This window comes from Lampetra fluviatilis, chromosome 3 (genome assembly GCF_964198595.1).
Source record: "Lampetra fluviatilis chromosome 3, kcLamFluv1.1, whole genome shotgun sequence".
Lineage (NCBI taxonomy): Eukaryota > Metazoa > Chordata > Hyperoartia > Petromyzontiformes > Petromyzontidae > Lampetra > Lampetra fluviatilis.
This window is the reverse complement of record NC_136277.1, coordinates 4302229-4326958: the sequence shown is the minus strand read 5'-3', so window position 1 is coordinate 4326958 and position 24730 is coordinate 4302229. Positions and strand designations below refer to the sequence as shown.

At 47.0% G+C, this 24730-nt stretch overlaps 1 protein-coding gene across 5 annotated transcripts in view; it reads left to right on the top strand.

Annotated features, from left to right (window-relative positions):
* The window catches only part of LOC144951730 (cingulin-like protein 1), a 116836-nt gene extending 93074 nt beyond the window's left edge, over positions 1–23762 (top strand). For 4 of the 5 annotated variants that reach the window (XM_078882076.1, XM_078882083.1, XM_078882069.1 and 1 more), the window contains exons 15-19: positions 5403–5486; positions 5855–5979; positions 6938–7046; positions 10982–11145; positions 19474–23762. In XM_078882076.1, the coding sequence (XP_078738202.1) occupies positions 5403–5486; positions 5855–5979; positions 6938–7046; positions 10982–11145; positions 19474–19639 (648 nt within the window). In that variant the 3' untranslated portion in view covers positions 19640–23762. The remainder of the gene's footprint in view (positions 1–5402; positions 5487–5854; positions 5980–6937; positions 7047–10981; positions 11146–19473) is intronic. The other variant, XM_078882102.1, reaches the window with a different exon arrangement.
* The last annotated feature ends 968 nt before the right edge of the window (positions 23763–24730 follow it).

Below are 24730 nucleotides of genomic sequence, written 5' to 3'. Positions count from 1 at the left end.
CGTTGCCTCTCTACCGCTCCATTGCTCGATGTCTTAACTAATTACCACCACCCTGTGGAGTGAATGAACGCAATTTTCCAAAATTCAAGCTGAATTTCCTCATGTGTGCAGAAGGTGGCGATATTCACTCAGTGAAGTGATTCGTAGGTAAACAAGTTGCACACTTATTTTTTGAAGCACATAAAAGATAAACCATCTTTTTTATATGTTATATTTCGGCTTGGGTCTAATTGTCCACGCTCAACTGACGTTGGCTGTAATTGGCCACGGCCCCTTACGTTATGGCAAGCTTCGGGGCCACTTCCAGTCCTGGAGTCGTGGAGTTCTGCCATTACTAGTACATTTCATAAAAGTGTGTTTTTTTTAAAAGTTTTTGTAAAAATATTGCTTTATTTATATATATATACACCGCTACTCGAGTGGCTGCGTTTGAAGTGGAGCCATGTGTTCGTTTCGGCTTGCTCGGGAGTGCCAGGGGCAGACGTGGGGGGGGGGGGGGGCTGCGTGCCGTCCCCGTGCCCCCCCCCCCCCGGCGCTGCATAGTTTTCAACACAACCGTTGACCGTGGTTGCACATCGCCACAAACGGCGGACTCTTCTTTCTGCATTAGTTGGCTTCCCTCTTGTGTATTGTACAACATCCGTGGGTGTGTACTCTATGTAGCTACAAATAAATACAAGATACAGCTCGGTGACGGTCCGCTGCTGGATGAACGTCCCTCCCCTCCGGCCGTGTCGGTCATGGGTTTGTTGTCTGTTCATACTTCACCGCGCTGGTCAGGTTTGGTTTGTGAGGTGGGGAGACCCAGGAAACCGGTTTAGAGATCGCTTGCCACATGTTAGCCGTAGCGAGGTTCCACAGCACCGTGTGCGAACCACTGCACCACTGCTTCATCAGTAAAAGCAATTACCTGCCTTGCTATTTGCCCAGTACAATAATGTCCGTGTGAGTTTTAACTAAGTTTATCGATTCGCCCCATAGGCCGGTGGTGTTGAAAGAAGTTTTTTATTCTTGAAATAATTTGACCGCTCCTCATGGAAGACCGCCGTCTCTGGTGAAGACACGCGCGCAGTATATGCAGCGCAGCAATTTGAATATAAGCTGCAATCGCACACTTGAAATGCTCAGCACGTACAACAGGAGGATGCCGTGCTATGGCAGGCATTTACTGCTCGTGAGATGAGCAGCCCACTTTGTAGCCCATCAGTGGGGATGGCTCGCGGTTGCCCTGCAGCGCTGTGCCGACACGAGAGCCGTGAGGTCGGCAGGCGTCGCGGCGAGGAGACAGACCAGTTGGTGACTCCAGTGCAATCACCATGGGCAGGGCGTGCACTTGAGCTGAACTCGCTCTGATTAAACGGAATCTCCCCCTTGCTCTCACCTTCGAGTAATTGCGCGGTGCTCATTGAGATCGTAAGCGCTTGAGCCAGCGGTTAACCTCTGTAAATGATGCATCTAGGATCAATCCATTATTAGCTCCTACGATGTTGGTTTCAAACCGAGATGTGCTGACGAAGTGGCGTGTACATCACGCCAATTCTGTAGGGATGACCATCATGCATTTTTTATTGATTTAGAGCTTTCCATTTGCCAAGCAAATCTCGGAGCGCTCACCCGCAGAGATTTACTCAGGCACGATGGATCATACGTGCAACAGCAGGCACGAGCAACACCGTCAGTCAAGGACATTGTCTTTGGGAGGTTTCGGCTAATTTCATACGTATTACGTGATGACATTAACGTTACGCGATGTCCCCGACTTGGACGTGAACCCAAGATCTTAGGATTCCGCGTCTGCAACTGTACTCGGCCATCTCAGTGGTGAAGCATTACAATGAAAGTGGGGAAATACTGAGCAGTGCTAAAGCGAAGGAGGGGTTTGCTCTCTCTCAAGGGCTGTCAAGGTGATTGCTGCGTGCCGGGCGAGGATACGAACACGGGGTTTGCTTCTTACACATGCCACGTGATGCAGTGTAACCATTACGCTCCTTGTTGAGCAGAGAGGCTTTTAGTCTGAACGTTGGCATAATTTCGCAATAACCACTCATATGGGACCCATTGAGAATTTACGTGTTTTGTGCGAGGGGAGCCCGTAGGGACAGTGTTTTAACAGGTTTTATAATGATACCATTTTGCGGGTGGGTTTCAAAACGAGATTTTGGCGGTGACGACGGGACGCAATGCATTACTCGCGCGAGAATGGCTGAACGGGGGGTCGTGAAGGTCCCCCTCGCCAGCGGACGAGGACGTGTGGCTCGTAGAAACGCCGCCGCGGAGATCGCGCGGCGGCCGTGCGAATCGGTCGGCTGGTAAATGCCGTCCACTGCGAGTGCTGCCGAGCCTTGCGGAAACATTCTGCATATCGCCCCCCAAAAAATAGCCCGCAGGCATTCCACCGATCGTTCACAATGCTAAAAATAGCCCAACATTATCTCATGCCCTACATATCTGCTCAAGCATTTCCCCACCACCATCGTACGTAACTCAGAATTTTCGTGAGCGTCGTTGTAGAGAATATAAACTGAAACATTTATAAGTAGACAATGTCTTTCTTCACACATAATCCATCTGCACATCATGAAATATATATTCATATGGGCAAGTACAGTGCACGGCTGTCTGGGGATGTGTTTGTGTATGGGAGCAGTGATGAAGTGGTTAACGCACTGCCACCATCAGTGACGATTATATCAACCGGTCCTGGGGCCCTCCCCTCGGTCGACTCAAATGAGTACCTGGTGCGGTGTGTAAACATCACCACTCAGGAGACAAAGGCGGCCGGGCGTGGTGCTGGCCACGCACCCTCTTGTGTGCCGTGCCGGCCTTCACAGGTGCTCGCTTAACGGCACTTGCCCCAAAAGCCTGTTAAGGCTACACGTAATGTGTCCAAATGAAAGCAATATTGATTTCAGATAAACACGCATTCTTAATTTGTAGCGGTCGGAATGCTTTTTTTCTGGTTAATTTGTCTCAGTGCAGTCTGTTTATGTTCACGATAAATTGGATGTGGAACAAACCACAAATAGCAGCTGGGCAGTGCTGTAATTGGGCAAATGTGCGGTGTCTGAGCACAATAACCCGGCGAACAGCCCTTCCCCTCATTAATTGGCAATAAATCACAGTACAGGCATGGCTTGCTGCTGTTAATTGTTTGGCCGCAATAATTTCACAGTCCCAAGATGCTGAAGCTCATGATTTGAGTAATGAATGAGAAGATGACCTCCTGGAATGCCCGAAGATACGAGTAAGAAATGAATGGGTTGGACATTGTGCTTGCCGTCCTATCAAGGAACAAGGCCGCCAATGTGGACGTCCCTCCACTACTCTAGGAAGTGCATGTGAAACGATCACCACAGCTTGGCTCCGAGTCTCGGTCGCCAATAACGCCAGCTTCATTTGCCTGAGGCAGTTCATGGCCATCCGCAGTCTGTTAAACACTTGTATCGGTCCTGAATATATTCGAAATTAAAATAAAGCCCATAATATTTCCAGCTCCAATAAAATCGCGACCACCCTGTGAGGAGTTCAGAGTGGTTGTTCTATGGATGGACTGACCCCTGCCATAGAAATGTGGAATGTCCACCAGTGCGGACGTGGTCCGTGCCCCACGCTCGTGTGAGCAGGGAGGGGCCCTGACTTGGCTCACTTGATAGTTAGAACGTTGTACAGGGCGGTCGCTGTCATGTGAACAGCACGTCACATTGACAACACTACATGGCTGTTTCTCACAAACCATCAGAACTAGCTAGAAAGCAGCCCTTGTGGGTGCGGAGCCTAATGAGATGAAGAGCCAATTATGCCGATCGATTACGGCGGTGGTTGTGTGTGGGAGAAGCTATAGGCGTTACTGTTAATGAAAAACGAGGCCGATTGAGCAGACCGTGATGTCATGGAACGAATACCGAGCGTGACACAAAGCAGCGACAGTGGCAACCAGCAGGGCAATCATGGCATGAGGGGGACAACTTACGCAGAGGTGGGGGTCATACAATCATAGCGTGAATATAGACTCCGTTTGGCCTCAGATGCAAGGACATCTTGCAATGAGAATGAGCATGGCTGCTGCTGATGATGATGATCATGATGATCATGATGATCATGATGATGGTACCCGGGCCAGAGTTTGAGTTGACAACAGCCATTCCCACAGTTGATCGGTGTTATTAACAGCGCGCAGTTGTGTGTCGAGAAGGCAGCCTGCAAGACCTGACGCCATCGGTTGTGAGGTTTAGGCTATCAAGTGCCAGTTGTCGTATCCCAAATGTCATATTTGAAATTACTTGCCACTAAATGGTGGAAAAAGAATAGCGGTCAATGCGTAACCGCAGTTACAAAAGTCTCCCTGGCAGAAGATAATTGATGTGGCCCACGCCTGATTAAATAACTGCGCGTTAAAGAATTTCAATGTGGGGCTCATGCCTGGTGAAATTATACCTGGCCGATAAATCTCGATGAGCAATCACCTGATTAAATAACACCAAAGTGAGGAGCGGTGGCACAGTGGTAAGCACGCTGGGCTTTTCAACCGGTGACCTAAGTTTGATGGCCCCAACATGGCAAACACGAGTGATAAGTCTGAGAAATTAGAGGGCACGGAAGTGGCTATGTTAATGTGAGAGATTAGCACGATGTTAATGTGAGAAATTAGCATGTAACTGTAGACAGGAAGGAGAAGAAGAGCGGCCTCCCCGACGAGGGAGTGCAACCCAACGGGTTTAATTTCTCACATTAACATCATGCCAATCCCTCACATTAACATAGCCACTTCCATGCCCTCGTCGAGGAGGCCACACTCCTATCTTACAGTTACATGCTAATTTCTCACATTAACATCACTAGCCCTGGCCATTTCCTTGTGACCCTTGAACTACACCCATTTCAAACCTTTTTAAAACAGTCTGCCTCAGCAGCAGAGCACGCTTTCCCACCTGATGACGGACGCTTGTGTTGCGCCCAAAACGTAATTTAATTTATTTTCTACTTACGTGACTTTACCGAAAGAACCAAAGAGTATGGATCCCTGCAGTCACGAAAGCTTCAAATCTAGATTGAGTGGTAAGTGATATATGAACCGGTCCTGGAATCCACGCAACCCCCATCGCCACCAACCTGCACACACGAGTGAAGTATGGTTAGTAAAACCCATGACTGACACAGCGTGGGGGAGGTATTCATCCAGCAGTAGACTGGCAACAGGATGAAAATATACTTTGTGCTTCATTTAACAATGTTAGGAGCCACTCGCCTAGACAAAACAACATTTGTATGCTCGATTTTAATGGGCTCTTAACAGGGAACTTTCTTCTGAATCTCAGCGGACTGTTGCCTGGCTGTGTGTAATTGCCTGCATGGGTAGCCTGGGGGGCACTGCTGGAGATGTGTGCTGGTTGCTGTGCCTGCAGATGGAGCAGCTGCGTGGGGAGCTCATGCAGGAGAAGGCGGTGCGGCAGGATCTGGAGTGCGACAAGATTTCCCTGGAGCGGCAGGTGATTCCCGGCCCCCCTCGGACATGGCCACCTCTCCTCAGGCACCCGACCCCACTGCCAAGCTCCCACCCAACACGTCCTGGTCTCTTCTATCATGACCTCTGCGCCAGCTCTTGCATCCGTAATCATTTGCGTTTATCCCTCGATTTCTACCCGTGATTTCCATGACTCCCACCACGCACGTGCATCCAGATTGCACCGTCTTAGTCCCTTCACCTTGGCTCCACGCCCTCTGTGTGCAGGCAAGTGTGCGAGCACGCGCTTCTTCCCGCCTAACTCTCTGCTTGCATCCGTCCGTACGTGCGTACCCGCCTGTGTTCCCGCCCGTGCCTGAACGAACGAACGCACGCACGCCTGCGCACGTGTAGATCAAGGAGATGCGTGGCCGCGTGTCGGACCTGGAGGGCTCCCAGCGCTGGGGCCGCGAAGGCCTTGCGACCCAGATGGAGGCGCGCGTGCGCGAGCTGGAGGAGGCCCTGGAGAGGGAGGAGAGGTGAGCAGTGCGGCGTTGCACGCGGCACAAAACGTACCGATCGCTGCACGGAGAGAGGCTTGTAATGCAGACGGGAATAGGGTTGAACATTGAACTATATTCGTTGTGTGGTTCGGCCAAGTGATGGTTTTATGCCAAAATTCTTGTCTTTATCCCTCGACCACCCGAACAAATTGTCACGTTTGCAAAGTTATTATTTAGATGTGCCAATTTATTGATCACATTCTGACCGATGCATCTGCTCACCAGTGGCTTAAGACTTTCCATGTCTGAACTTAAGATCAACATTGGACGTTTCACTCAAACTGCTTTCATCTCTATCAGGTAGTGAAATCGGGAATCGAGCTTGGGTTCTTAAGTTAGAATGAACATTGTATACACTCAATACAGGTTTTTTGTTTTGGGGGTTATATTGTGTAAATATAAATGTCGTTAAACCTGCCACCACCTGACACAGCCAGATTCTGGCTGTCGCCTAATGATGCTAGTGGTAATTAGTTGCGAAACATCCTACTCAGATTGTAAATGTCGTGGATTTACTCTCCAACACACGGGTGTGCTGTACTAGTAACGAATTGGCACGTTCTGTTTTCGTAACAAACCTTACTAATTGGCTGTGTCGGGTAGTTGCGGGTTTAACGACACATTTATATTTACGCGATTTAACCAAAAAAACCTGTATTATGGATAACATTGGTCGCGAAAGCCTACGTGTTAAGCGGTATACACACAGTTGCTCAGGTCATGTGGGCTGTGTGCTTGTATATTTAGTGCTGCTATTACCATGACATTGCTGCTATTACCATGACGACATTCCTATTTACACACACGTGTGCCGGTGTGTTATCATCGCTGACAGGGTGCTATTCTCATTGGTCGTGTAGAGCGTGTTAGTTGAGCCATCGCCAGCGGCGTTTTTCCCTAACACGTGCGCCTTGCCCCCCTTGCCGCGTTCCAGCGAGCGCGCCAACGCGCAGGCCAACTCGCGCAAGCTGGAGAAGAGGCTGAAGGAGCTGCTCATGCAGGTGGAGGAGGAGCACCAGCAGGCGGACAACCAGAAGGAAGAGGCAAGGGACCGTGGCTGAGTGTGTGGGTGTGTGTCTGTGCGCCTCAAGGTGCGGTAGTGTAGCGGTTAGCACGCTGCGCTATGAACCTGGCGACCCGGGTTCGATTCCCGCTCACGGCTAACACCAGTGACGATTATCTGAACCGGTCCTGGGCCTCCCCTAGGTCGACTCAGCCTTAAATGAGTGCCTGGTGCGGTGTGTAAATATCGCCACTGGGGAGACAAAGGCGGTCGGGCGTGGTGCTGGCCACCCACCCCCTCGTGTACCGTTCCGGCCTTCATAGGTGCTCGCTAACAGCACTTGCCCCTACAGTCTGTTAAGGCTATACGGGGGATCTTTGTCTTTGCCTCAAGGTGCACATGGCCTGGCACAAGCGTCGTGGTGACGTCACCGCCACTTAGTGGCGAATGGCGGTTGTTGTTGTTGTGCGTGCATGCGCGTGTCTGGAGCATCAATGGGTAAGAGTAAAAGATTGCGTAACTAAATTTCTCTCAGTCATTTATGAAAGGGGGGGGGGGTAAGTGGATTTGTGATGATATCCATTGTCTGGTGACTTGTAATGATCCGCATACAAGAGGGATATAATAGAACATTTCTGTCATCGCAGCTGCGATGCTTGAGGCCCGTGCTGATGTCACACGGACCACGGATTGCCCCCCAGACTGTGACAGGCTTTGGCCTGACAGAATGAGGGGCTACGCGAGCGTAAAATCGATTATTTTAATTCGCTTATCGGCTTTCGCAGCCACGCAATCCCGAGGAGGCCAGGAAGTGGTGGGGGGGGGGGTGTTGCACAGACCGTGGGGGGGGGTGGGGAGCAAGGGGTGGAGTTGGGGGGGGGGTTCCTGTGAAGGAGAGAAAGATGGGGGGGTGGCGATCCTGCAATGGCCTCGAGAAATGTCCACTCCTCTGTTGGTGAAAAGAGTTGGGTCAACATTTCTTGAGGAGTTTTCGTGGACTTTTGAGTGTACGTTGTGGGCATCTGAGAGCTCTGCGATCTTTAAATGGCCCCGCGTTGTCTCTCACCAACGAAGTCCCACACCGTATTGTCTCCGCCTTTCAGACGATTAAACGTCATGGCACCAATTGAGTCATGGATAATTTTCAGGTTTGTTTAGAGATTGATTAACGATCGCATCGATATGGTATTCAGCTTGTATAGTTACCACAGTATTTTATTTATGAAATCCATTATATATGTTTCAGTTTATATTTCCTTTCTGTTTAAACACAATTCAATCGTCTTTCTGCATTGCATCCTTTTTAATGTAATGTTTACCCTCCGTTATCTTGACTCACTTCTCACGTCACAGCAACGTGCGCTTTCCTCAGGTCCACATCGTAGAGGTGCCACCTTGTCTCAGTGGGCTCTCACACGGCTTGGAGGCTTCGTTATTATCATCATCATCATCATCAGCTGTGTTCCGACAATGACGGCTGAATCGATAGTCACTGCATGAAGTGAGGATAATAGAGCAGAGTAATGGGCTCCCCTGGGTTCCACTGGTAATGCTGTGGAGTTTTACACGGCGCCGTGATGCAGTGTGTTTGCTCTTCATGCTACGCTGTGATGCTCTGTTGAGTTGTGATGCTGTGTTTTCTGCGATTGCTGTTCCATGATGCTGTGCCGTCCATGCTGTGAACCTGAGTTTGATCTACTGTTTTGTGATGCTGTGATTGCTGTGCAAGCTGTAGGGCTAAACCCAGCAGCACGTTTTCAGCTGTGTAAGCAGTAGCAGTGATGCGTGACGAGTATGTGCTCCGTAAGCTTGGGTTGAGGTGTATAATTCGACATTGAACAATCGCCTAATCAATTTAAAATACAATCTTAAGCCTGCCATATATATATCAAATCGTACGTGTAATAAGTGCTTACTTTAAGTTAATAATGTTCTGTGTATTGTGTGTTGGGAGTTGGATGGGTGAGATTGGCTCCTGTGCAGTCTAAGCATCACAAAACTGCGGCGTGGTGCATTTGTTCGGAGGCCTTCATCCCCCAGTGGATAGATCATAGATCAGGGATGGGTGACGGTCGAGGGCAACTCAGCAGATTCAGAGAAACCTTGCAAAGCACCAGATTCTGCACACAAGATGTTCACAGTAAAACAATGGATTCATTGAGCCGAACACTTCGGCATCGGCCGCTGTGGTGGGGGCAACGTGGCGTGGACGTTATGTGCCGGCTGTGTAGATGTGTGCGCTCGGTAGCGTCAGTCAGTGTTCTGTCCTGTTTATGGCGTAGAGATAACTTTCCTATAATTCGGACACAGTGGAATAATTTGTGTTGGAGGTACGTCCACTTCGCTGTGCTTTGTACTATTACAGGAAGGTATTTGTCTCCTCCAGGAGGTGGTGTTGTTGTCATGCATCTTGCCTCCGCCAGGAGGTGGTGTTGTCACGTGTCTTGTGCACGTTGGCCTGGTGTCTCAGTGGCAGAGCGAGTTTCAGTTTTTCAGTTTTCAGTTTCATTTATTTGGTATAACCCTGTGAGCCATGCGGCTCTTGACTCGGGTGCAACCGCAACAAACAAAAACATGAACACAGAACATCTTAAAGTGTCTACACGCAACAGAAAAATCCTGGAAAAAACAGCAAAGTTTTCCAGAAAAAACACCGCATTTCAACGCTGCGTGCAAAAATCCCAGTGGGATGCAAGTCAAACAATAACAACCATAAGACAATGTAGATTAAAGTTATCAGGTCAACAACTCTGTACTACAACAAACAAACGTGGCCAGACCAAACCGTCCTCAAAATCACCAAAATAAAGCCACAAAAACAATGTAACAGTGATCATAGGAACTTTGGCTCACAATCAGAGGGGAATTGACTCAGCCCACCATCTCTCTGGGATTAATAAAATTAGTACGCTGTGTGGGGAATTCAACAGTAGTCGCTCTTTGAAATGTACTCGCCCCTGTCACAGGAATGTGGAATTTCCACTCCTGGCTCCCACCTGTAAACAGGAGATGAGCACTGGCTCAATGCGCATTTGAACAGGAAATCAATTGACTTGAAAACTGTTTGCCTTTTGCCGTTCCACAGTCTATCACTGATGAGACAAGGCCATAAAGAAAGCTGTCTCTGGTTTATGCCAAAAAGTTTCAAATACAATGCCATATATTATCAGAGCATGTTTGTGTGTTTTACTTCAAGTAAGTGTGGTTAATGCAGACTTGATTTCTTGCAATAGGTGTCTCTCTGGTGTTTGAACATCTTGACACCTGTGTTATTGCCAGAAAGGGTAAAGCCTATTCTTGTTTCATCATTTTGTTACTGCCAAAAAAGGTCCCCATAGGTACACCACTTGAGCATTGAAAAAAAGTGGAGAATCTAATATGTGGATTGGTAAATGTGGAGAGACGAACGTGTGAATTGTTGCTTTATGAGGCTTGCCGTGTGGTCGTGTTGCCGTGTTGTTGCCGTGTGGCTGTGTGCGTTACAGAGCTTGTTGGTGCGATAGATTTTCAGTTGTGTTTGACCCCTGCGTAAATGTGAAACAAAGACTGCGAGTTGCTTGTTTTTGAACTGCTTGACATTCTTTCACGGTGTGTTTGATGTTTTGTTACATAAGAGTATTGTATGTCTGTGTTTTTGACAGCGTGTGAATGAGGGTGTGCATGGGCCCAAGTTATTATTCAACGTGTTTTATTGCTGTGATGCACGTTCTAGTTTAATGCGTGTCTGTGTGTGAAAGAGAAATGTCATAATTTTGCATTTGCGTCAGGCGTTGAATTGCTTTGTGTGTGTGTGCATATTTGTGTGATGGTGTGTTGCCATACGATTGTGCGCGTCCGTTCGTCCTAGCGGCACGTGCAACAACGGTGAGGCCACGATGGGAGTGTTTGTCTCCGTGTCGCTGCGTAGGGCCGTGCGCGAGTGTGTGGTAGAGCGCCCGTGAATAACGGAGCGGCACCCTGCGTGCGTGCCCCCAGATGTCCTTGCGCATCAAGGCTCTGAAGCGGCAGGTGAACGAGGCGGAGGAGGAGATCGATCGCCTGGACGGGCAGCGGCGCAAGGTGCAACGTGAGCTGGAGGAGCAGCTGGAGCTGAACGAGGGCAATCGCGCCGAGCTCAACACCCTGCGCAAGGAGATGAGGTCCGCACCCACGGGTCAACACCCCCCCCCCCGCTACTCGCGTTCACCGCACGCTGACCGACATTGACTGGAGGGGGGTGGGTGTCTTGGTAATGTTGGCTCGGCGGGCTTTACAGGAAACTCTGAACCCCCACAGCCATGTAAGAGCACTGGGCCGGCAAGTAACTGCTGCTTGGGTTTTCTCTCGCCACTCTGGTTTAGTGGATAGACACCCTAAAGCGTTGGCTGGGTGAAGGCTCCCTGCACGCCACCGACATGGTGCCGATTACGCGAGTTGTTTGACCGTACCCCACCGCGATGATCTGCGTGGGTTGGCCAAGGAAGAGGCCCAGCACCGGTTCTTATCGCGCAGGATGATGTCAGCCGTGGCAGACAATGCAACTCGGATTGCCGGGGGTTCAGTGCACCAACCACTGCGTTAATCTTGGGGGCTCCCAGCTGAGACGAACCCAGTTTCAAGTGTGTTGGTGAAATGAGCTGAGCCCCGTCAGCAGTGAGAGGCCAGGTTTTTGGAGTCTTTTTGTAAAAAGGCGTGGAAAGAAGTGTTTGCGCTCGGTAGCATTCGTTTGTAAAGTCACGAGCACATTTTATCCGTTTCATAATCCACATGGTGGACGGTGTCCACAGTGCGCCCGTGTAACCTGACGCTCGATGCAGCAGGCGGCGTTCCTCCTCCTCAGGCTGCGATCATCCGACTGTGCCACAACGCCTGTGGTGGTGTTTTTGTTGTTGTGCGTGCCTGCAATTCCCGCACGGCTCGGCGAAGTTTTGATGCTCTCCGTGAGCTGCTGACATCGCCATGTTTAGGGCCCACGGTCGTTAACCAGGGGACGTCCTTTCCAGCCGATGAGCGTCCCTATGGTGAAACGTTGTTGTTGTTGTCGCCTTGCTGCTATGCCACCGTGATTTTTGTAATGGCCACGTTGTCAGATTTATCACTTGCTGGTGAAATTAATATGCTTTGCATATGCAAGGACACGCCAAATATCATGCCTCCTATTTTTTCTAATTTATACATAGTTTGTTAATGAACCGATACAAAACCTTATATACAATACGATACAATTTGGACTTGCAACCCGTTTAAATGCAACCACTCATCAAGATACTGTACAATTTGGTTGAATATGTACCAGCACAGACAAGGAGACAAACGGATAAAAGACACACAGAAACAGACATGGATACACAAAGACAGAAAGAAAGAGACAGAGAGATAGAGGGAAACACCCTTTTCTGTAAGTGGGCTTAGGCAGGACATGTCACGAGCCAACTAACGCCTACAGCACACGAGTTTACAGAATTGTGAACTGAAACATCGACAACTTCGTATGTCTCTGTCATTCTGTCTCCTTATCTACCTGTGTGTGTGTCTCTTGCTCATGCGGGGGCGTACTGCTGGCCACCCATCCTCTCGTGTGCTGTGCCGGCCTTCATCGGTGCTACTCGCCAATAGCACTTGTCCCAACAGTCTGTTAAGGCTATACGGGAATATTTGTTTCTCACATGGGATTTCAGAGACACGTGTCTTTAAAGCACCCCTGCTTTGCTATAAAGTCTCCTATTACCTGTGATGTTTTTTGTGGATGAGAGGCATCTGTGGCGAATTCTTCGTTTTGTCCATGGGTTATCTACGCATGTTTTATCCCACATAAGAGTAACATGGCAGATAACCCCACATATAATAGGATCCACCATTTTTCGATTTAAAGCTTTCGTGACTGCAGGGATTCATATTGTTGGTGCTTTCGGTAAAGTCACGTACAAGGGAAATAATAAAATAATAAAAATGAAACATAATACAATTCTCACGACGTTTCGGCCACAAGCAGCTGTCAAAAAGACAGCGTCTTTCCGACAGCTCTGTTCTTCACCTGAGGACGGCTGCTTGCGTTGTGGCCGAAACGTCGTGAGAATTGTATTATGTTTTATTTTTATTATGTTATTATTTCCCTTCTATGTGACTTTACCGAAAGAACCAAGAATAAGGATCCACCATATTAGTCCCCCATATCACCACGGGTAAGCGTAGTTCTCCTGTATGTGTTATCCAATGCTAAGGTGTCAACAATATGTACCCCCCTGGGTTGTTCCTCGATATTGAGTGATACTTTATGATATCGGCTGTCTCAACGTGTCACTGTGTCAGAATCGATATGCATTACCATGTAGTCTATAGCCCAGTTATGATATCAGTACTTCCAGGATCACTAGGTCAGTATAGCATGACAGGAAGGTTTTTCTAAGTTGTCTACAATCTTTGGCGTGTCCCAATGTTCACGAGAAATGCAAGTATTGGAGGGGGGTGGTCTCCCTCTTCACCTTCTGAGTGAACAAAGGGAAGGATTCCAGCATCTGCCAATGGTAGATGGTGCACGTTGAAGGGCCTGGGAGACACGACAAGAATTCGCGGACTGCGCGCCGTGGCGGGAGTTGGCGTCGGGACGCAGAGGCGCACCTTGTGTCCCGTCCTCGCTCGCTCGGCTGGCGAGTGGAGTATTCCGCACCTGGCTGGCACATTGCCGACGGGAGCGCTAAGTGTGATGCCCAGATAATTACAAGGCGGCTTCAGGTGCCCGGTGACTAATTCTGGGCAAAACTGTCTCATTGGCGACGTATATCAATCGCTGTGTTATCCACACACCCCATCAATTAAAAATACAATTCAATTAAAAGTTTAATATCCAAGTCGCTGTGGCGAGATGTTCTCTCCCTCGCCTACTATGCAGGAGGTTGTGAGTGCAATCCCGACCCTGATGCTTGTATATTTGAAGTTCGGATGTTCTCTCTCTCTCTGTGGTGGTCATATGTATTTTTCTCCTGGTCCTCCGGTTTTTCCCTCCGTCATTTCAAAATAACACATACTTAGTTTTAGATTATTTGTGTGGTGCTACCATCCACTGGCTGCCTTATAGCTCTGCAGGATGCAATGATTCTCACACACACATGGTGATGGTTGTGTGCTCCATCAACCTACGTCGAAAGCGTTGTAGCACACGTGAGCGCTGCCACGTGTAGCCAACTGAATAAGACTGTGTATGAGTCTCCACATCGACCGTCAAACTGCATGTCCCCACAGAGCGCTCCGTAGCCACACCTCGCCATCATTGAGGTTTCCACAGTCTTGCCAAATTGAAACCATGCACAGACCACTGTGAGGAACACTCATGCCAGCGTCTGGGTGTGAACTCATTTGAGATTTTTGAGATGGGAGGGATACGTGGATCATTTTCTCTGAGAGGCAGTCCAAGATTGAGTCATTTTTGAGTCCTCTTTGGGAGGCATGACACACGACGTAATTTATATGTTCAGTTAAATTAATGAAATGATCCCTTTCTAAATGTGTCTGCATTATATATTGCCTTTGGCATCCATATGCAGGGCTTAACGTATGCTATTTAGGATGCTCCAATAATGTCCAGGTGATGAGAATGAAAGAACATGTGACTGACAATTGGAAGCAGACCCGTCCTGAGGATTCATACTCTTAGGTTTTTTCGGTAAAGTCATGTAGGAAAAAAATCTAATTAAAAGTTAATGAAAGTAATAATGGAAATAAAATAAACGACGGCGAATCGGGACGACTACCCCGGGCCCCACGTTTTGGGGGGCCCGCCGCTTTGACGTCACGGTGTCAGATGTAATACTGCCGCTTTAGTTTGAAGGCGTCAGAGGGCAGTGCACAGTGTGATTTACCCTGGGCCCGTACCCCCCTATGGACGGGCCTCATTGGAAGTTCAGATACTGGTGAGATCTCAACTCCGCCCATCATCCTTTCTGCACCTTTAAACGGGCGCAATAAAATAAACAAGATTTGTCCCATATATAGGCTGGTCCTTACCATTAGAATGTGGAATTTCCATCACCAAATCAGGGACCAGTGATGGAGATGTACACCACCACAATGCACATTTGAAATTGAAGACATTTGAACTTTGATTCAAAAATACCTAAGCTTAATGTTCCATTACAGAACAACCCCAGAAGTGATGTCACAGGCTTGCAATTAACATGCTGAATTATTATTTTTACAACCAAAGAATAGCTCACATTTCAAAATGTATGCATTATTTCCTCAGAGCTGGCTAGAGTGGGGTCACCATTTGTGACTGCACTGCATCTATCAAACATGAGACACTTGATAACATGGGATTGCCTTGGGTGGGAACCTGAGATTCAATGCCAGGATCTCAGCTCTGTTGAAAAACAAAATCCTCCACAAGCAAACCGTCTAAACTTTTATGCCATGTTCGAAAAATCATTATTAATTTTGGAAAATATTTGTTGCACATAACACGTGGAACAAGAGTGCATCTGCGTTACATTAATTTGCTATGTGTTTTTAATACTGGATATGGTTTACAGGGTTGTTAAAGACTTATCTAATCAATTTTCATTTGGTTTGAAGCTAACCAGATGGTTCAGCTATCCGGACCAGGGCTGTCCTCTATTACTCCTGCTGGCCGCGATTTTACTGTACGTTTCAAATTCCGATATCTGTGGCCGAAATTATAATCATGGTTGACATACATTTACCTATCAATGGAGCTCTGTTCGTATGAAAATGTCTTCATTTTGCACGACATTGCTTCTTTCTTGCGCTTTGTCTTGAGCTCGTACATTGCGTGCTCATTTTTTGTTACCCAGGTCTCCCTTGAGACTTTGTTGCCGGGCGTGCACCGCCACACTCCGCTTTGCCGCGACCACCCCGACCCGATCGCCCACGGTCGGAGCTCACCGACGTTGCCCGACCGTTTGAGCGCTCGCGCGTGCGCACCTGCTGTTGCCAATGGCTTTGTACCGCGGAGTAATAAATATAATTTTACATCCGGGCCTTTGTAAATCCACTGCTGGATGAAGGCCTCCCCATGCCGCACCGGTAACAGGGGTTTTGGTAAGCGTACTTCGCCGCGGTGCTCTGTGCCGGGTGGAGAAGGCGGTGGGGCCCAGGACCGGTTTAGACCTCACTCGCCACTGACGTTATCAGTGGCCAGGAATAGAACTCGGGTTTCTGGGCTCATAGCGCAGCGCGTTCACCATTGTGTCACCGCCGCACCCCATGTTACGATTACAGTACTTGAAGTACTGAAAGGGGTGTATTGTGATTCATATTGAAAAGCTAAATATAATATAACAATACTGCACGTAATAATATAACAATACTGCACGTAATAATATAACAATACTGCACAGAATAATATAACAATACTGCACAATATACTATAACAATACTGAACAATATAATATAACAATACTGCACAGAATAATATAACAGTACTGCGAGGTACTGAATTAGAAATGGGTGTAGTTCACGGAATCGGAACAGCATTACCATGTTTGGCCACTCGGCCACCTTTTATGCATTAAAAGCTAGGGTTTCATTTTAAAACTAAAGGTGAATTATTCCCGTTCCAGCTGCCCCAGTGTACTCCGATCTCATTAAAGGGAGAGTTTCCAATTAGTTCTAGATCAGAAGTTTTCGTGACTGCAAGAATCCATACTCTTTGGTTCTTTCGGTAAAGTCACGTAGGTAAAAATAAAAATAACTAAATTAAATCACGACGTTTCGAAGGCAACACAAGCTTCCGTCATCAGGTGGGACAACCACAGCAAAAAAAAACAGAATTACTGTATCAATTCTGTTTTTATACTGTAGTAATTCTGTGGTTTTTTTGCTGTGGTTGTCCCACCTGATGACAGAAGCTTGTGTTGCACCCGAAACGTCGTGATTTAATTTAGTTATTTTTATTTTCACCTACGTGACTTTTCCGATAAGTGTTCAGGACTTTGCTGAACACACACATTATATTTCCCCCCCTCCGTCTAAATCCAAACCAGAGGTGACTTCAAAGGCAAACGGTCCATATGGACATACGTGCCATGCGAGTTGCGAGGCTGTCGAACATTTCAGCATGAAAGGGGGCCCTTTCATGCTTATTGGCTGCGCCGCATCTGGGGAGGGGTGCGCGTGTGCATGACTGAGCATGAAGAGCTGTCACCCACTTAATGTACTTGTGTCAGAGAAACATTGTCTGGATTGTACCTGCCAAGTCGCCACACCCTTTCAAGGGAATAAGACGCCATCTTGTTGTTGGAGTTAAGGTTGCAACTTTCGATTGCTCGCTGCGAGCGTCTGTGTTTGTTAAGTTGATCTTGCTCGCCTGAGTGGGCTATTATCACAGTTTCCGAGCAATATGTCAACGTAGATTTTAGCAAGTTTCTAAAAATGCTGCGGCAAGATTGTTGTACTAATCTGTAGGCACTAGCATGCTACCCTTTCGTTAAATAGCCCACTCACCTCATCTTGTCTAGATTTATAAAGCACCTTTTCCGAGGCGCTATACAGAAATTATACAATTGTACGTAGCATGATCACGATTTGAAATTAAGAATTGGGTTATTGTAGGTGGCGGTGTAGTTTTAATGACATCTCATTCAGTTGTAACTTTTGTACAATCTTCAAACTTCATCAGGCGTTTATTTCTATAATCTGGAATGGTATTCCAACAAGTTACTTGACCTTTATTCAACAAAGTGAGAGCCCATTGTGCTGCATCGTCAATTTTTCAAAGGGAACGAGGGTGACCATAGGTAATGGAGAGCGGTACTTTTCATCACGTGTTTAGGAGATATATGACTGTTTAGAATCATTTATATGCATTCGAATACCTGGAGGGGAGGATGGGCTATGGTGCCAGACTCTTACAGTTGCAGAGACGGGGAGCCGTTAGTATTTTTTGGCGTGTTTCTGGCAGAGTCTTGGAAAGGAACTCTAGATTTGAAGTTTTCGTGACTGCAGGGATCCATACTTTTTGGTTCATTCGGTAAAGTCGCGTAGATATAATTTATTTTGTTTTATATCTTGTAAATAATCTTGCCTTTTAACTGGCATATTTTTCACAGCCATCGTTCCCATCCCCAGATTTAGAGCAGACTTGGCATATCCGGCAAAAGTGGTACTAGTGAAAGTGGTACTCCTGACGAATTGGCCACGTTCTGTTTAAGTGACAATCCTTACTAGTTGGCTGTGTCGGGTGGTGGCGGGTTTTAACGACACATTTATATATTTACGCGATCTAACCCAAAACAACCTCTTATGGATGAATCTTGACTTAAAGCTTTCTTGACTGCAGGAATTCATATTCTTTGGGTTTTTCGGTAAAGCCACGTAGATAGAAAAACATAATAAAAATAATAACAATATCACGACGTTTCGATCTTATGGATGGTTCTAAGCAATCAGCAAGGGCAGACTTGACAACAACGATGACGATGCCAGAAGCCAGTGGGTTGGTGCTCGTGCCTCTCAAAGCCATGCACTACTTCAGTCTCGCGCTAATGCACTGGGACATTCACTCACTCTGCCGTGAATCCCAAAGGTGCATTGTGTGTGTGTGTGTCTCTAGAGCGTGACAATGATTGTCAAACATTGTGTGGAGGCTGACGGACTGCGTGTTTTCTTGGTGGGGTCTGGGACTGTGTTTTGGTTGTGGGTTTTGCTCACCTTGCCCAAGCCTGCATTTAGTGTAAAAAATCGGCAGGATTTATTTATGTTAAGTGACTTGCCTGCCTTTCCGATAATTAATTTGCACTCGGACAGTTTTTTTTGAACTCCTATTGTTTGTTGTTGTTGTAACTTTTTTGGCCCGGCTCTACTGGACATCTGTGAAAAAGCGCTTCACAGCTCATCAGATTCGTCCGGTCTAAATAAAGATGCCGAGTCTACTGTGTTTGCTGTACCTGGGCCCTCGGGGATCTGCCACCAGGGGCAGATGGATTCCCATGATGTGAATGACATCAATAAAGTTGCACGCTGAAATTATATCTTTAGAACGTTTATTATTAAGCTGTGTTACTTTACCCAACAAACCAAATTTGTTGAGTAATTAAATATACACATCCGGAAACATTCTCTTTCCTTGCAACGCAGTTGGTAGTTGCATTTCATAACATTCCACTTAGTAGTTTTTGTAGACAATCATTGAAGTCTGTTGCACTTTCCACGTGTGTACCCGCCACAACTCAGCGTCTTGTAGATATTTGCATATCGACGTAAAATGTATTCGCATTTTAAATAATTACAGGCAAACCACGTTTAGTGAGGTGCCTACATCACGTCCATTTGGTATTTGGTTTCAAGAAATGGACCTTTCTACTCCTATCAAGTACACTACAATTATCCATCAGACAAAATAAGTAAATACAAATTCAGTTTCGACGCTCACAGGTGTCTATGGGTGAATGCTTTTCAGGTCACGCGTGGCATCGTGCGTGGCCGCTCTTGTCTTGTTATGCACCGCGTCACGCTTGGCCGCTCTCCATTCACAGGCAGAAGAGGTCCCTGCAGCCGAGCCTGCTGATGGGCAACTCGGACATCTCCAGCGACGAGGACGACGACGACGACGATGCGGGCGGCCTGGACGCCAGGGGCTACGACCAGTCTCTACGATCCAAACTCATCGCCGAGGGGGAGCTCAAGCTGAGCTCTTGTTGACGGTCAACTTGGCCTGCCACATCGGCCCCTCTGCCAAACTCCCAATGTCTATCACCGGTGTGTGTCCCCTGTGCCTGTGTTACCACAGTGCTAGCACACCCGGGTCGTGGTCTAATGCGCAACGTTCAAAGATGCATCCACGTGTGGGGGGTGGCCACGCAATGCAAACACCGATGAACGAGTTTTCTTTTCGTGAAGTCACTAAAGCATCAACTTATTATATTCTCTGTGTATGACTAGAATACATTGAGTAGCTGGGAAACAAAATAGCAGGTGTAAATGACTGAAAATCTTTAATCACTGAAGTTAAACCTATATTGAAACTTTCAATTGACTTACCTTCATGATCACTACTCTTAAAATACATGAATACACAAATGTATATATAGTGCTGTGTATAAAAGTGTTGCACTGATAGTGGTTAGCGCACTGTGCTATTAACCCAATCCTCAGCCACAGCTGACGTCAGTGGTGAGCAATATCGGAACTGATTGTGGGTTACCCCCCTTAACCAGTCCACTGATCAGCATGGTGAAGTATGGTCAAACAAACCCCGTGACCGACATGGCATGGAAAGGCCTTAATTCAGCAGCGCATTGATGAGGGGCAGTACATTCTTAGTTTGTGCACAAATCACAAAGGGGGCCAGACTACTGCTCGAGGAACAAATTGCCATGCTGAAAATGATGAATGGTGTCCCCCCTCTCCTCTGTGTGTGTATTGTGGTCCTGTCGTAGAGTCTCAATCCTTGCCAAACAAACTCGTCGAGGGCGTTTGCCACATTGGTCGTGAACGTGGCGCGTGTCCGAACAGGATTGCATCTGAGGTTGCGCAGAGCTGTGTGGAGGGGTGTTTGCTTTGGCGATGCTGGGCCTCCGAGCCTATGACGAGGGGGGGCCGAGTGAGATCAGGCCACGGGGAGAAGAGGCATGCCTGTGTGGTTTGTTCATTGTTTACAATGAGCCCCACATGTTTGTTTGAATTGATGGTTTAAGAATGCACACAACAATCAAGATATTTGAATGAAATATGTCCACGTATCTGTTCGCCCACTGCAGACTTTGCTGTAGTGCCAAGCAGCACTGTATAAAGAGTGTGTGCACCCAAACAACAAGGAAATGAGAATCGGATGAGTAAGATCTGCTTATCCGCTGCAATGCTTAGTGTTGTAGGAAGCAGCACGCACTACTAGCGCCAACCAAGCCCTGTAGACTTCTGGCAATATTCCCGTGTGGATGCGTCATGATTCCCTGCAAGTGATCACATGAAGTTTAACAGGATACCATACCTTATTTCATGTAGGCATGTACACGTAGGATGGTGCTGTAATGAATGGCGATGAACAATGCCATTTGTTAATTTTTTTTAATTTCAGGATGAGACTTGAGCGAATATTGTTTCAAGTGAGAGTTGTGTCCGTGCCTAAGGCTACCGGCGTTTGCTGCCAAGTTCATTGCAAGATCTCCCCCCACCCGTCGCCATGACGGCCGTCACGTGGTGCCGGTGACAGCGAGTGTAGCTCCCACCTACACGTGCCAACACCAAACACTTCACCTGGGACAGGTTTCTTGGCAGTAAGAAATCGGACGCAATACCTGGTACTTTGTCCGTTGCTTTTGTAGTTTTAGATAAAAACTGTGGTGCTGCACGTGAGCTTAATCTGCCATGCCTAAGTTCCACATCCTCGTGCTAATTGGCACCACGAAGTTGACATGTTCACGAGTTCAAGTAGCACATCGTTAATAATGTACAGGCACGATCGTCTTTTCTTAAAATACTGCCAAGAGCAGCAGCCATTTTATTTTAACGAACTCTGCACCCACAGTTACCTTAACAGCCGTCCATTTCTTATCACAGTACATGTTTTATAACAGTAGATGTTTTACATGCACGGTACATGTTTTAAAATATATTTTTAATACGTAGGACTTAAAAGTCGGGTCATTTTAGATGACGCGAATCGATCGTCAAAGTGAGACGTTGGTCTGATGAAACGGCTGCCTTCTCAATTTGCTTTGGAGTGCACGGAACTCTAATTCGCTCCCAATGACATGGGCATGATTAACGTTCCACAATTAGCTTACATAATATGAATTCACGCCGGCTTTCTGACGGTAAATCAGCCATGTTGTGTGACACGATGGACTTCACATTGCGATGGCAAAGCCAGCAGAGCGCTGCGTTTCTCAAACTGGCTGCGAGAGATGCCATCAAGCCATGGACAGCAAGCGGTGAGAGAGCCCTCGCAAAATACCGCTCGCCTGTGTAACTGCTCCTCCAGCCCTTGGTTACAAAACCGCAGCCTTGCATGCATGCAGAATCAGTCCAGCCTTGCATGGACCACCCATCCCTGAGCCATATCAATGGAGTATATGCACTTGAGCTTTAACAATCAATGAACACACAACCATACATGTCCTCGTTTTAATGCGGCAGCCGGGCTGCTCTTCTCATGAGTGTCCTTTTGTAATCGAATCACTTTGAAAAGCAATGATGTGAATGGCATCATGTGGGGTTTTATATCTGCTAGTCTTCGTATCAGGGTCACTCGCTGAATTTGTGATATTTGCAACATCGCCTAATTGCCTGTGTTTTTGTGTACGTGTACCATCCACTGCTTGCATTGATGTGTACCGTAGGTGGTTTAAAGTTTAAGTGCAACAAAAGTTGTTGATGGTGGAGCTTGAATCAAGCTACCGATTAAACAAGATTATGAATATCAGCTTTCTAAATATTAGATGGGTATTTTAAAGTTATTTTGCTCCGTAAAAATGTGCCGTACACACGTTTAAAGTTACGTGTGATTCCTGTGCATTCGATGCACTTTCGTGACCTGTTAAATACGTGTGTAAAACATCGGCAAGGAAAATATAACACATGGTCAGCTCAAGAGCAGAATCATGTTTGGTGAGAGTATAATTGCAGTTGCTTGCGAATGTTGTACTCAATATAGAGATAAAAGCAGGGGTTTGGAAATAGTGGCGTAATTTAAAAGCCCCCAAAATTCTCCTGAGCGAGCTCGACTCCTGGAGCTGAGAGAGTCCACGGAGTGGCGTGGTTCTGGCTCGGACACAATTCTGAACAAAGTTATTGCCTAGAGCATGGTGTACTTTGTGTTTCTTCGATTATCCCGCTCTGATTGTGCAAGCTTTCTGTAACCCCCTCATAGTCACTGCTTTTGGTATGGACTGCGATGGCGCAGTGGCATGTTAATGTGATTACGCGATCGCAACGATGCTCACAGAGGGCCCAAGCTCGAACAGAGCCCTGGCAATAGCTCCTAATAGTAATACCCTTGGGCAGCATTTCTCACCGTGACCTTGAATTTAACTTGATGAAATCATAAACGAACGTGTAACGATGATTAAATAGTTGAATGAAGAAAACTGAAAAGCCGCACTCAAGATTAATACGAGCAAAACGAACGTTTGCTTATTCTTTGCTAAGCAGCGAAGATGTCTGTCAGAGGGGAAACGCATCCAGAGGTTGTATACCTCGGTACCTAGGACAGCTATTGAGTCGGACTGAGATCAAAACTGTGAAATAAAGAGGTGAACGAGAGCAGGTTGCAGCGCTGTTGGAAATTCAATGTAATACTGTACCTTATATTTAATACCTTCTAAGTAATACCTTGTATGGCATTACAGTACTTAAAAATTACACTGGCAATATCTAAAAAGAGCAAAAATGCACACGCACAAGCGTGGAGCGGTGCATGCTGGGAAATTCACTGAGGATCACACGGATCGGATAAATCGCGCAAGTTGGACATAATTCTAACTTCTAACAACGAAGTGGGCTTGGGCTGGAGACACACTGCTCGAAGCGATGGTGGCGATGTTGTTAGGAGCGAGGACCCTGGCGGCCAAAGAAGTAAGGGGGGAATGATTGGAGGAGTGCACGGCGTGGGATTGTTGCATTGTGGGACTGAGTGAGGCGGAGATGAATTGGGGAGGCCTTCAGCCAGCTGTGAATAAATCATGGCTGCTGCTGATGATGAATAAATGTCCATGTTGAGACAACCATTATGATCCTGACACGAAGAGACCACAAGTCCTAAAACGTAACCTTAGCGTTACCACGAACCTAAGACGCCGTCCATAAATGACGTCACGCACCTGGGGGGGGGGGTCAGACATGTGACGAGGGGGGGGGGGTTTGAGAAATGTGACGTCACATAAAAATGCGCAACTTTAAATAAATATAGACAACACGTTCTACTTAATTAAATAGACTTTTTAATCAATGTTTTCTCCTACAACATCAGAGTGCAGCGCCACATTAAATACGCACTACAATGACAATAGTTTAAAGCGATTTGAAGCATGTTTTTGGGGGGGGGCAGAGCTTTGTGACGTCATATTCGGGGGGGGGGGGGCGGTCTGACTTTTTGTGATGCCGTGTGACGACGGTGGGGGGGGGTAAAAAATCGTCCAAAATCGCGTGACGTCATTTATGGACGGCCCCTAACCAGCCATAATCCCCAGAACTAACATTTACCTCACGATACGCCCTCCCTATATGAAGGGTTCCCATTCTAAAGGCAGGGTACGAACTATAGCATTGATCTGGTTTTCTCGCCGTATCGCGTCTTCTAATTTCAAATCGATGCAGTCATCTTGTCACCCACGAACACTGGAACTTGACTGTCAATGCCCCCTCTAGACAGAGCGATTTACTGGGTTGTTTTTAATGTCATCCTTTTATATGGAATTCTTGCTCAAGTGTGCCTTGTATCAGAGGGGACTTCACGTTTTGATATTCAGTGCCTTTTAGATTATGACATAATGCAGTGAATACATTATACACGCTTGCAATGGGTGTATATATACACATGTTTAACAGTTGATTCACTAATGTGTGCTGTCTTGTATGACGTTTAAAAGGAAAATGTTTGCTGGGGGCGGTGGGGGGGAATTCACTGTGATTATGGGATAGGATGATGGTGGTGGTGGTGTGAAGGGGCAAGGTTGCGATGAGGAGTTCATTTATTGGGACCAATAAATGCGTTGTATATTTTTACTCTTTCCAATCTCGTCGTCATCATCATCATAATGTCTACCTCGTGTAATAAAGCATAGAATAGTTTCA